This window comes from Rhodnius prolixus, unplaced genomic scaffold, assembly GCF_049639745.1.
Source record: "Rhodnius prolixus isolate KJV_2025 unplaced genomic scaffold, Rpr scaffold_4, whole genome shotgun sequence".
Taxonomy (NCBI): Eukaryota; Metazoa; Arthropoda; class Insecta; order Hemiptera; family Reduviidae; genus Rhodnius; species Rhodnius prolixus.
This window is the reverse complement of record NW_027411614.1, coordinates 4,706,870-4,719,080: the sequence shown is the minus strand read 5'-3', so window position 1 is coordinate 4,719,080 and position 12,211 is coordinate 4,706,870. Positions and strand designations below refer to the sequence as shown.

At 33.0% G+C, this 12,211-nt stretch overlaps 1 protein-coding gene across 1 annotated transcript in view; it reads right to left on the bottom strand.

Moving 5' to 3' along the window:
* Positions 1 to 6,688: 6,688 nt before the first annotated feature.
* LOC141455690 (uncharacterized) overlaps positions 6,689 to 12,211 on the bottom strand; it is a 176,844-nt gene continuing 171,321 nt past the window's right edge. Inside the window, exon 6 of the mRNA XM_074130952.1 lies at positions 6,689 to 7,833. Coding sequence (XP_073987053.1) covers positions 7,620 to 7,833 — 214 coding nt within the window. The 3' untranslated portion in view covers positions 6,689 to 7,619. The remainder of the gene's footprint in view (positions 7,834 to 12,211) is intronic.

Below are 12,211 nucleotides of genomic sequence, written 5' to 3'. Positions count from 1 at the left end.
TTGAGCTGCGGGCTCAACCGAGCGCTCCAATTCCAAAAGAAAGCGCTCCTGGGCAAAATTCATTGCCAAAAAAAAAAATCGCTCAAGCATATCCTGAAGTATGTAACTCCACATTGACCTGGAATATTCTCTAGATCAGTGATGGCGAACCTATGACCCGCGGGTCAGACACTGACCCACAATTTCTAAGCAACCATTTGTTTATTTACGCGGGTTGATTTAGGATTTTCTAATTGTTGTGGATTATTTTGTATTCTATCTGTATTTTTTTTTTTCAATCACGCATTGACACAAAAGCATATTTAAATGCTATCCATAACCTTTAGTTTGATCATAACAGTTCTAAAACGCAAATGACGACAAATGCTTTTGTAGTATTTAAAATAAAGCAAAAGTGTTTACAAAATATCAAATAAAATGTATAATCTTACTCATATTTTGTTTGTGCAAAAAAATCGACAACCCAAAGCAAATAACCATAATTAGATTTTTTTTTTCAGATAAAACACACTTTTGTAAGGTTTTGTTCAGTTATGTTCGGTAAAAAGAGAGACTTCCATAGCACTTGTTTCGTCCCGTTTTACCAGTTAAGCCAACTGAATTTTAAAGATGTTTAGTTTTGAAAATATTCAGTTTAAAACTTTTAAACTTAACTTTTGTTGAAATGGGCATTACTGACCCAAGAGCTAGTACTTAAAAAAAAAAAAAATGAACAAAATTTGACCCATGTTTTAAAAAGATTCGCCATCCCTGGCTGTAGATCAAAGACTTAGTCCTTCCCGGTACAAGCATTTCCATAAATCAATATCAATATCACACCACACAGATCTTCTTATGCAGCTAAACCTCCCTCACATCCTGCGAAATCCTAGAAATAAGCTGAAGAGTTTATAATTATAGAGGAGAATCATCATTTGATGGCTACTCCTTCATGTTGTATCTGACGGTGATGCAGCATCATTTATTCCTAATTATATATATTTTTTAAAATAAAGAAAAAGGAAAGATAAGACCTGATGCAATGTTGGAACTTAGGTTCTTAAACTATAATCTTACTGATTTACAATGACAATTTTACTAAAAATACACAAAAATAATCATTTATTCGTACTTGATATACAAGAGAAAAGATGGTAATTGTAGAAAAAGCTTTTTGACAACTTCCGTTAACAAGATAAATAAAAAGAAATTTGTGAAAACAAAATTTTCCAGCTGGCTGAGGTTGATTATTTATTTATGCTTTTCTTTTATTTGTTTTCTTCTCCTAATTCAGTATTTTTCCTTTTCTGCAAAAATATTTCCTTTTTCGAAGCGTGGAGTTTGCACAAAAATATGTCTTCATTCTAACAGTACTTACTGTTGCCAAAAATAAAATTTTAAATGTTAATACTAACTTTGGGACAAGTCCAAGTTAGTCAAGCGAGTAATAGAAGTACGAGCGAATGGTTGTTTCAAGTTGGCATCTAATGCAATAATATTAAGTCTACATTCATTTCAGTTACTCTAACTTTGTGTTTAAAGAGATTCTTGAAGCTTAAAATTTGATACTTCTTAATAAAACATTTTGATTTCCTAATCAAGATATAACTTAGTGAATATACATTATTTTAAATAAATTGGCTTAAATAATTTTAATATTAAAAATTATGGTTCAATAACCGAACCCTAATCACATTCAGACCTCGTCTACTCGCTTCTGACATTTGAGTTTTCTAGAAGAATGATTTAAAAAGTGGAAAGAGACAGAATGAGGAAGTAAGCTTCACTTTTGGTCCTTCTATCTATCCTCTGCAATCAGACTGTACTTCCTTGCACGGACAATGTACGTTACCTCGGACTGTACGTGGACAAACTTTAGACATATATAGTCAAGGCATATACGCCTTAAAAGGCTAGAACTGAAAAAAACCCGCTACTATTTACAGGCAAGAACTCCTTGACAGTCGATTAAAATTGACACTCAGTAACAAAATAGTAATATATATCGCGCTATTGAAACCTATTTAGACCTGCAAAGCTAATATGTATTGCTGGTTAGTAGATTCTATACCCTGGTCTAGAACTTGGATTTTATTTAATGTTTAATATGAGAACTTTGTAGTAAAGTATGTTAGGCGGTTATAGGCTAGACCCGCAAAGCTAAGGTGTATTGTTGGTTTAGTGGATTTGATTCCCAGTGTCTAGGTCTTACATTTTATTTAATGGTTAATATGAGAACTTTATAGTAAAGTATGTCAGGAGGTTATAGGCTAGACCCGCAATGATAAGATGTATTACTGGTTAGTAGATTCTATTCCCTGGTCTAGGCCTTGGATTTTATTTAATGGTTAATATGAGAACTTTATAGTAAAGTATGTCAGGAGGTTATAGGCTAGACCCGCAATGCTAATATGTATTGCTGGTTAGTAGATTCTATTCCCTGGTCTAGGCCTTGGATTTTATTTAATGGTTAATATGAGAACTTTATAGTAAAGTATGTCAGGAGGTTATAGGCTAGACCCGCAATGCTAATATGTATTGCTGGTTAGTAGATTCTATTCCCTGGTCTAGGCCTTGGATTTTATTTAATGGTTAATATGAGAACTTTATAGTAAAGTATGTCAGGAGGTTATAGGCTAGACCCGCAATGCTAAGATGTATTACTGGTTAGTAGATTCTAGTCCCTGGTCTAGGCCTTGGATTTTATTTAATGGTTAATATGAGAACTTTATAGTAAAGTATGTCAGGAGGTTATAGGCTAGACCCGCAATGCTAATATGTATTGCTGGTTAGTAGATTCTATTCCCTGGTCTAGTTCTTGGATTTTATTTAATGGTAATATGAGAACTTTATAGTAAAGTATGTCAGGAGGTTATAGGCTAGACCCGCAATGCTAAGATGTATTACTGGTTAGTAGATTCTATTCCCTGGTCTAGTTCTTGGATTTTATTTAATGGTTAATATGAGAACTTTGTAGTAAAGTATGTTTGCTCTAGTCGCCTCCGTCCACGACACCTAGTAAATGGTAGTTGGACGTTAAACCCCGCCTGCAAAAATAAGCGATTACAATACTTCACTTTTACTTTTATTGAAACCCATTTGGAATTACGGACTCGAAACTGTATGGTTCAATCAAGCATTCTAAGTTTCTATCAACTCCAAAACACTGCAGACACAAATTCTACGCCGTACAGCTAATACTCCATACATTACGGTGACCATTCGTACTGTTTTTAAGATGCAGTCCTTTTTTTTTTTTTAAGCATAAATGTCCTCTTTTTTTATTTATTTGTACTGTTTTTCAATGAAATTTAAATTATAAATAATTAAGTTCGCAAATAATCGTATAGAAAAAATTTTTCTACTTTTGGACGAACCTGTTTTACCGATAGAGTAGACTAGTCGACTAGTGTAAACATCGATCGCTAAACGTCATGTAAAAACTAATAACTAAACTTATTATATGGCCATTGTTTTTGTAATAACCGATCTCGTGTTAATAAACGTATTAATATTTTTTATAGATTTTTTTTTTTTTTTTTTTTTGCTCCTTGTCCGGTTTTTTGATACAAAAATAATGGTCACCGTATCCATACTCCCTGAACAGAACCATTCACTCCGAACTGAAAAGTCCTTGGCTTATGCGAGCGTGAATCAATTTATAAATTTCTTGCTCAGCACAATTTGATGCACACAGTTTTTTTAAATAAGTATTTACTACAAACATCTTGCTACATTTTGAAAATAGTTTCAACCAATAAGTATAACTTTTCGCTTAATTTTACCAAGTTGCGACTTTTTTATTCACTTCTTCTCCAAGAATAGGAAAAAGTTTTATTGAGAAATGGACAGAAAATCTAATTTTGTATTCAGAATAAAGTCCAGCGACAAAGGGGGGGGGGGAAAGAGAAAAAAAATATATTCACAAATATACATAAATGTATTTTTCAAAAGTTAAGCTTTTTACAGTTTTATAATATATAATAATAGTTAATTCGTCTGTATTATATTTTTTTTTATACATAATATATTGAATTTTATTTTTTTTAAATATTTTTCATTTATTAATTTATAAATAATTTATTTTTTTTCAAATTCTATTTACTGATAGTACAAAAATAAATTTTTATTTATAAATTGTTTCCTTTATCCACTTATTGAAATTTATTTTTCTAACTCGTTTTTAAGTTTTATTTACAAATTATTCATAATAAATTTTCTTATTAATGTTGTATATATAATATATATATATATTTAATTACAAATAAACATTTAACGCACTTTTTACCACTTTTCTGTGCAATCAACTGTAAAGAATATATTTCTTACTTCAGAACACTTTTAAAATATAGATTATCTATCTTTTTTTGGAGGAAGAGGTAATATTTTTTTAAAGTTTTCATTTGAATAAGGCTTACTTTGAACTAAGTTTAGGGAAATTTCATTTCTTTAAGTAAAATATAGATATTAAAGGAAGTGTCAGTAGATCGATTATGTTCCAGCGGATATGGCTTTATTGTCACGCCACATAAAACTCGGTAACTTCTCTTTGCAATTTCCTATAGTTTGGGCATCTTAAATGAGAATTGAAAATTGTTAGGTGGTTAGTAAATATGTAGAATAATGCATAAATAAACTTTAGTTAATATTCAAAGAAGTGACTTAGGGCAAGTTTAAAGAGGATTCAGGGCGTAAGGAAGGATTCAGAGAAAGTGATTAGGCAAAAATCTTGGGAGGGAATTTTTGGGTATTAGGCCTCTGATTTAATTTTATTTTTTCCAGCTATTCGTGGCAATAAAATAAGAAAATTTTGTATTAATTATTTATTTCCTATTATTTTATTGTAAATTTTCTCTCTAAATATTACATTTAAAGAGTGTTATGTGCTTTTATATATATATATCCTCTTTGTTTGGTTATTATGTATAAATAATGCGGGTAGCAAGCTTAGGGTCCATACAGAGGACTGTTGTCATGGTAACAAAATGTTTACTTATCTCCGCAAATATTGATCTTATAAAAACAACATTTGTTACATTTAATGTTTGTTCCCACTGGAGATCTGGACAAAAAAATAGTATTTTTCTTTTTTTTTTTTAAAAAATGGTTGGAAATTAAAGATAATAAAATCTATAAATTAAAAAAACAAACGCGCAGTACGCAGTTTATTGTACGTGGAAAAAACTTCTAAATGTCCTGGGAAAAAAAAGGAGATAAACGAGAGATTGAGGAGGATTTGGAATAAATCATAGAAGGAACAAGAATCTCTCATTTGCCCAGTGATGGATTAAAGTAGGAAACAATAAAGACAAGAAGATTGCCTTGCAGAATCACTGAAGCTTTAAAACTGAACATTCTTCCTGTGTTATGGCTCCGTTTTGAAGATTGTATTTAGCTTTCAAAATCTACGATTAAGAAGATGTTAGCCGAGAAACAGAAGCCGTATTGGCATACATCATAGAATTTCTATTACTTAGGATTCAAGATTGGCAAGGAATCGGTCAAATAAAAAACAAACTCGTCTTCTTGTCAACGTTTCGACAAATATATTTATTGTCCTCTTCAGGGCCTGGATATTACAAATTCACAAATACAGACAATTCAGTAACACAGAAAATCAGTAAAAAAACAGTAATATAAAAATAAAAATACAATAAAAAAGTAAAATACAATAAATTCTTTATAATTAATGAAAACTTACGTGGCTGTGCGGGGGTTGGTTGAGTTACAGAAACTAAGAGCCAGGTATTATACAGGGTGACCAAAGTTATATGCTCCACCCATTTTTTTAAACCCTTGTATCTCGAGATACAGCATCCAACTTTTCTTTTTCAAATGGAACGTTATATTTTTTGTTGCATATTTTTGTAGTATTTGATCTCCTAAAAATAACAAAAAAAAGTTTTTTGAAATCGGTTAGGTTTTTCAAAAGTTATGGGTATTTAAAATATGAAAAACAAATTTCAGTTTACTGTCAAAATTACGTTATTTTTTTTAAAGAATCTATTCAAACTGGACACAACCAACGGATAGGCAAGCCAAAACTCTGGGACTCCCACGCTTTGCTTGTAGCAGCACTTATCGTGGCGAAGTCAAGATCTAGGCAGGCTAGAGTTATTCGACGTTCAGGTTGTTTTTTCTACAAACGTTTGGTGTGGAGTTTTAGGAAATCAACTAATCGGCCCATACTTCTACAGAGAGAACTTAACTGGTGAAAGGTATCCAACTTTTTTTTCAGAGACATTTTGCCAGTTCCGCTTGAAGATGTTTATCTACAACGTCGGATAGATATGTATTTTCAACAAGATGGTTGCCCGACGAGAGTGGTTCGAGGTTAGCTGGGCAGAAATTTCCATTAAAAGTGCGTAAAGGACTCATTGTCCCATCCAATGGCCACCTCGATCTCCGGACTTGACCCAAATGGACTATATTTTGTGGGGATACCTAAAAAAATAAAGTGTAAAGTATCCTTAATCCCGTTGCTTCAGTCGAAGATCAGAAACGTCGAATTACTCTAGCCTGCCTAGATCTTGACTTCGCTACCATAAGTGCTGCTACAAGCAAAGCGTGGGAGTCCAGAGTTTTGGCTTGCCTATCCGTTGGTTGTGTCCAGTTTGAATAGATTCTTTAAAAAAAAATAACGTAATTTTGACAGTAAACTGAAATTTGTTTTTCATATTTTAAATACCCATAACTTTTGAAAAACCTAACCGATTTCAAAAAACTTTTTTTTGTTGTTTTTAGGAGATTAAATACTACAAAAATATGCAACAAAAAATATAACGTTCCGTTTGAAAAACAAAAGTTGGATGCTGTATCTCGAGATACAAGGGTTTAAAAAAATGGGTCAATCACTGAAAATAAACTAGACTAAAAATAATTAAATACGTGTTTTTTATTTTTTCGAAATTTCCCGCCGTTAAAAACAAAAGTGGGTGGAGCATATAACTTTGGTCACCCTGTATATGTATTTATTGTATTTTATTTTATTTTTATATTACTGATTTTTTTACTGATTTTCTGTGTTACTGAATTGTTTGTATTTGTATATTTGTAATATCCAGGCCCTGAAGAGGACAATATATTTGTCGAAACGTTGACAAAAAGACGAGTTTGTTTTTTATTTGACCGATTCCTCGCCAATCTTGAATCCTATGTTTAACAATTTACGGTCACGAAACCTATATATTCGAAATTTCTATTACTTTTTAGTGACCGTAAATTAATAATATTTAAGATTCAGTCAAAATAAAGTAACTCAGGTCCTTTACGCCAACGTTTCGACAAATCTGTTGTCTTCATTAGGGCGTGGTTATGTGAGTTGGTAGGTTTACAAAAAGAACTGTATCTCAAAAAATACCGATTTTTTGGGACAATGTATTGGTTTAGCTTTTTGTCTGTCACTAATTTCTCTTCAACACCTACTTCCGCCAGACTCCGAGCTGAAATTAGATAAAGGAAGACATATTTGCAAATGTGTTTTAAGTCTTCAAAGTTTCATCAAAAGAGAAAGAAGAGTTTTTTTTCTTTTTCTTTCTTCAGAAAGACATAATGAGTTAAATTATTAAAGGCTAAACAATTTCCGGTTCTACTAGTAAACTTTGTCGCTCGCCATGTGCCGGAGAGACTGACAGTTGATGTCATTCGTCTAGCAGGCCCTCAGCTGAAGAGGATACTTGTTGTTGGTGAGTCCTGTCAGAAGATGATGAAGCCGCTCTTTGTCCAGCATTGTTGGTCTGCGGTAGATCTGGATCGTGTGTTAGATCTATACGTAGCACTTCAAGGACCGCTACCAATGTTAAAATTGACAGAATTAATTCCACAATGGCTAACTGGAATCTTGTACTCTTTTCACTGGAATAAAGGGAATAAAATAAATAAATTAGAATAATAAATAGTGCAATAAATTTATACATTGCTAGTTCTAAAGGTTGAAAAGAGGTATTAATCGCATTTCTTGGGATTCTCAATCAATTGCATCAATTACTTAAAATGGCTTCCTTAAATCAATCAAAGTGTACGTACAGAAAAAGAAAACAATGAAGTTCAGTTTCAACTTAATAGAGTCAGGACCAATCTTTAACTTTAGAATTTAAAATCGTGAATCGTATAAAAATAAAAATAAGGCCATACATAAAGAGAGCTAACTCCTCTCCCATTTGATGTACAGCGTCGAGACCCCCAAAAGGTACATCTACATAAAATTCCGAATCGAATGACACCTCATTCATGAAAATCGGTTCGCGCGATTAGGCGCTACGTTGTTTACAAAAAAAGGTAACAAGAAGAAGATTTTCTGAAAATGCCGTTTTTGCCCATTTTCAGCAACTTTTTTCTCAAAATCTATTCAATCTATGTGGTAGCAAAAAAATTACAGTTATAAAGGAGGATTTGCCCTATATTTTAAAGAAAATTTGGGAATTTTATCTTTTATAGAAAAAGAGAAAAAAATTGTCAAAGTTGGGTGTTTCAGTTTTTGACGATCTATCCTACCGGACAGTATTAATAAGTATGTAAAGCGTCTCAGTGCAATTCTGAGCGGCTTCTGAGACATGAAGGAACTGGATTCAGAGTTACGCTGGAAGTCCTGGGTTTTTCTTTCTTCATGGGAGTCTCTAAAGCAGTGATTCTCAACCACTGTGCCGCGGCACTTTTGTGTGCCGCGAAAGTTTTGAAGTGTGCCGCCAAATTTTAGAAATGCATACAATAAAAATTATATATTAAATGTAGAAGACGATATGAGAGTAGCATTATCATTTATACGACCAAATATAAACGAAATTATCAAAAAACATCAAGCTCTAATTTCTCATTAAAAGTATTCTTATTATTAACTTGCAATTAATCCCTTAATAAACAATGGTTTTGTAGTCCATATTATTTTATTTTATATTGAAAATAAACATAAACTATTTTACACAGTGTATTACGGATTAGTAAAATACTTTTAAACTTATCTTATTGTTAGTGAATCGCCAAATTTTGAAATTGTTAAAAGTGTACCGCGACAAAAAAAAGGTTGAGAATCACTGCTCTAAAGAGTGACCCAGCTTTCAAGAGTTTTAAGAACCCTTCAGCTATGACCATGTTACAGGAATGAATGAAGAAAGATTGGCAAACTCTTGTAGAATTGTCACCCTTCCGGGCAGTAGAAAAACGAGGAAAAATCGATAATCTGCAGAGTTCAAATGATGTATGTTCATTTACTTAGCAAAAGAAAAAGAGAAGATTTTCTGGAATAAATAGTGAGTAGAATATGAACATGAAAGCCAACAGATGAATGGTGAAAAACCATTAATTTTGATTGGGGCACAATAAACATGCGTGGTACGATGGGTGAAAACAATTATTTTAATGTTTAATTGTGGATCTTACAATCAGTATTGTATTTGTATTTTTTCTCATTAGAGAGAGCAATCTCCAAAAATGTGACATTTGAGGTGATCTCAAAAAAAACATGAAACTTATATTTTTTGGGAGGGAAAATTGCAATTTTCAAATTGACACGCTCTCAATGCTTCTTACAGAAGTAAGATTTTTCTATGAAATACGTAGATTTATATATGAACATTGATTTATCGCTTTAAGCACCAATAAAAAACCGAGAATTTTAGGTTATTAGTTGATTATTAGGTATTTTAATTTATTTCCAGTCAATTAACATACTGACTGAAATCAGATGCATTCCTACGGCTAACTAAAAGCAGTCACTTTGGCTGAACAACGTTCAGGTAAATGAAACACAAACATACGGACGGATACTCCTGTGGAAATGTAAATTCTGTGCAAACAAACGCACTGCAGTCCGTCGGGACGGTACCTTTTTGAATTTAGCACCATAAATATGAATTATTTGTTTTTTGTTTTGGTTTTTTAATAAACGTAGGTATTTTAATTATTTTTTTTTTAAATTCTTTGGATAGAGTAGTGAGGTAACCTTGAATTGTAGAGTGGGTTCCAAGTTTAGGGAAAAATCACTGGAACCATTCATGGAAAAATCGCTTAAAACTAAAAAAAGAATAAACTATTCAATAGAAAAAGCTATTTCCGGCCCAAGAATTTGCTTTAAATTTTAAATTTTGGTTTCATATTCAATTCGTATTGATATTAAGACCATAAATTGCACTATTTTGAAAGGAGTTTGCTCTCGATCTTCTCCCAAAAATGCATCGATATGCATCTACTCCATGTTAAAACAGAAATATTTTGAAAAACCATAACAATAAATTCCAAAATGAACAAACTATTCAGTCATTGATATTTCTAGTTGGCTGAAATAGCTGAAAAGCTTATTCAGCTAGATCCATCGCTGGAAGCAAAGCTAAAAAAACCAAATTTGTATTGGGCAACTTTTTATTCACTAAAAAGTAAATTAATCGCCTATTTTTTCAGGCAGGGCTTAACGTCCAACTACCAAATTAGGAGTCGTGGACGGAGGCGACTAGCAAACATACTTTACTGTAAATTTCTTTTATTAACCATTAAATAAAATCCAAGGCCTAGAGATAGGGAATCGAACCCAATACCGCAATACATATTAGCTTCGCAGGTCTCGCCTCTAACCGCTCGGCTACCGTCTTTTTATTCATTATACATTAAACAGACAGAGAAATAGATAGGCAGATCTGAGATTGGTGTTGGTATAGTAGTTCTGAAGCGTGAATTTCGAAGTGGGAGGTCCCCTAGCTCGAATTCCGGGGTGTAGCTACTTTTTTTTTTTAATTTGTTGGAAAAAAAAGAGTTTAAATGGAAAAGTAGATGCTTCTGCTTCCGTCCACAAGATCTTTTTGGTAATGTGGTTAGGTTGGCAGTGCTGGTGTGTTCCTGACCGGTTTCAGATTTCCATCCATCATCAGAGGTAGTCAGTTTATTGTAGAGATTTAAATTTAACTTGTGTTTCTATTTCGTGTTACACTTACTGCTGACTTTGAAGGTCGAAAAGGAAACATAAGTAAAGTGAAAATCTTTACAATAAACTCATTAATTTACCTCTGATGATGGATTTAAGTCCAAAATCGGTCAGGGAAAATGCGTGCTGCCATGGGGGGAGGGGAATCAGTGATACCTATTAAAACTGTTCCAGTAGGGCCAGTTGTATAAGGCTGGAAACATAGTGGAGCGGCAAGCAAAACGGCGATGATAACTAGTTGCTTCAACTCTAGACGAGCAGCGAGCAAAGTGTCGCAATGCACATAATGACGAGTTTAATCGCATTCTCCTTTCTGCGAGATATGATGGAGGAATTATTTCTTTACTAAAATTCTTCCTTGAAAATTTGGTATTTACAGCAGCTTAGAAGAAGGAGCTGCAGTGTTCATGATATAAACAGGACTAGACATGAACACGGTGAATTCCATCACTTGCATCAACAACTTCGGGAGCATCCTGGCAAGTTTCATACGTATTTTCGAATGTCTGTTTCAACATTTGATTACATACTAACCAGTGTTGAAGATATGTTAATCAAGAAAAGGACGAATTTCAACGTTAACCCCATTAATCCTGTCCCATTTCTTATCCAACACAAATCGGTTGTGATGCAGAAGATCCTTTTGGTCCCACAGAGGTTTCTTTAAAAAAAACTACACCAATAAATGCAGCAATATCCATTTTAACCTTGAAAATTGAGCGCGATGAGAGCGAAGAAATCAAACATGTCACAACGCTTTGCTCTACTCTCTATAAATAGCGTTGCTCTATCTTCGCTTTGCTCCCCACTATGCGCGGTCTCATATGTTAACTTGTGTTTGTTTTCGCCGCTTTGCTCTTTGCTATCATCGCCGCTCCACTATGTTACCAGCCTAAGGGTTGATCGTTAAAAACTGTACGAAAAAGCGTAACGTTGAAAAACACCCAACTTTGACAATTTTTTTCTCTTTTTCTATAAAAGATAAAATTCCCAATTTTCTGTATAATATAGGGCAAATCCTCCTTTATAACTGTAATTTTATTTGCAATAACCCAGATCTTTGGTACTTGGACGTTAAGCCACGCCAGAAAAGTAGGCTATTAATTAATTTATTTTATATTTGTAAAAAGTATTTTTTTTCTTTTTCCAAATTATTCCCCTTATTTCCGGCGAACTCCCTGTATGATAATAATGCTCTCCCTTACGAGGAGTTAGAGAAATAATGAAATTAGGTTTTTCCCTAGTTTTTATGGGAAGTAATTTCTTATTTCAGTCACAGTGTGGCGCTGCTGTACCTTTCAGTTTCTACGTCATTGTTTGTTT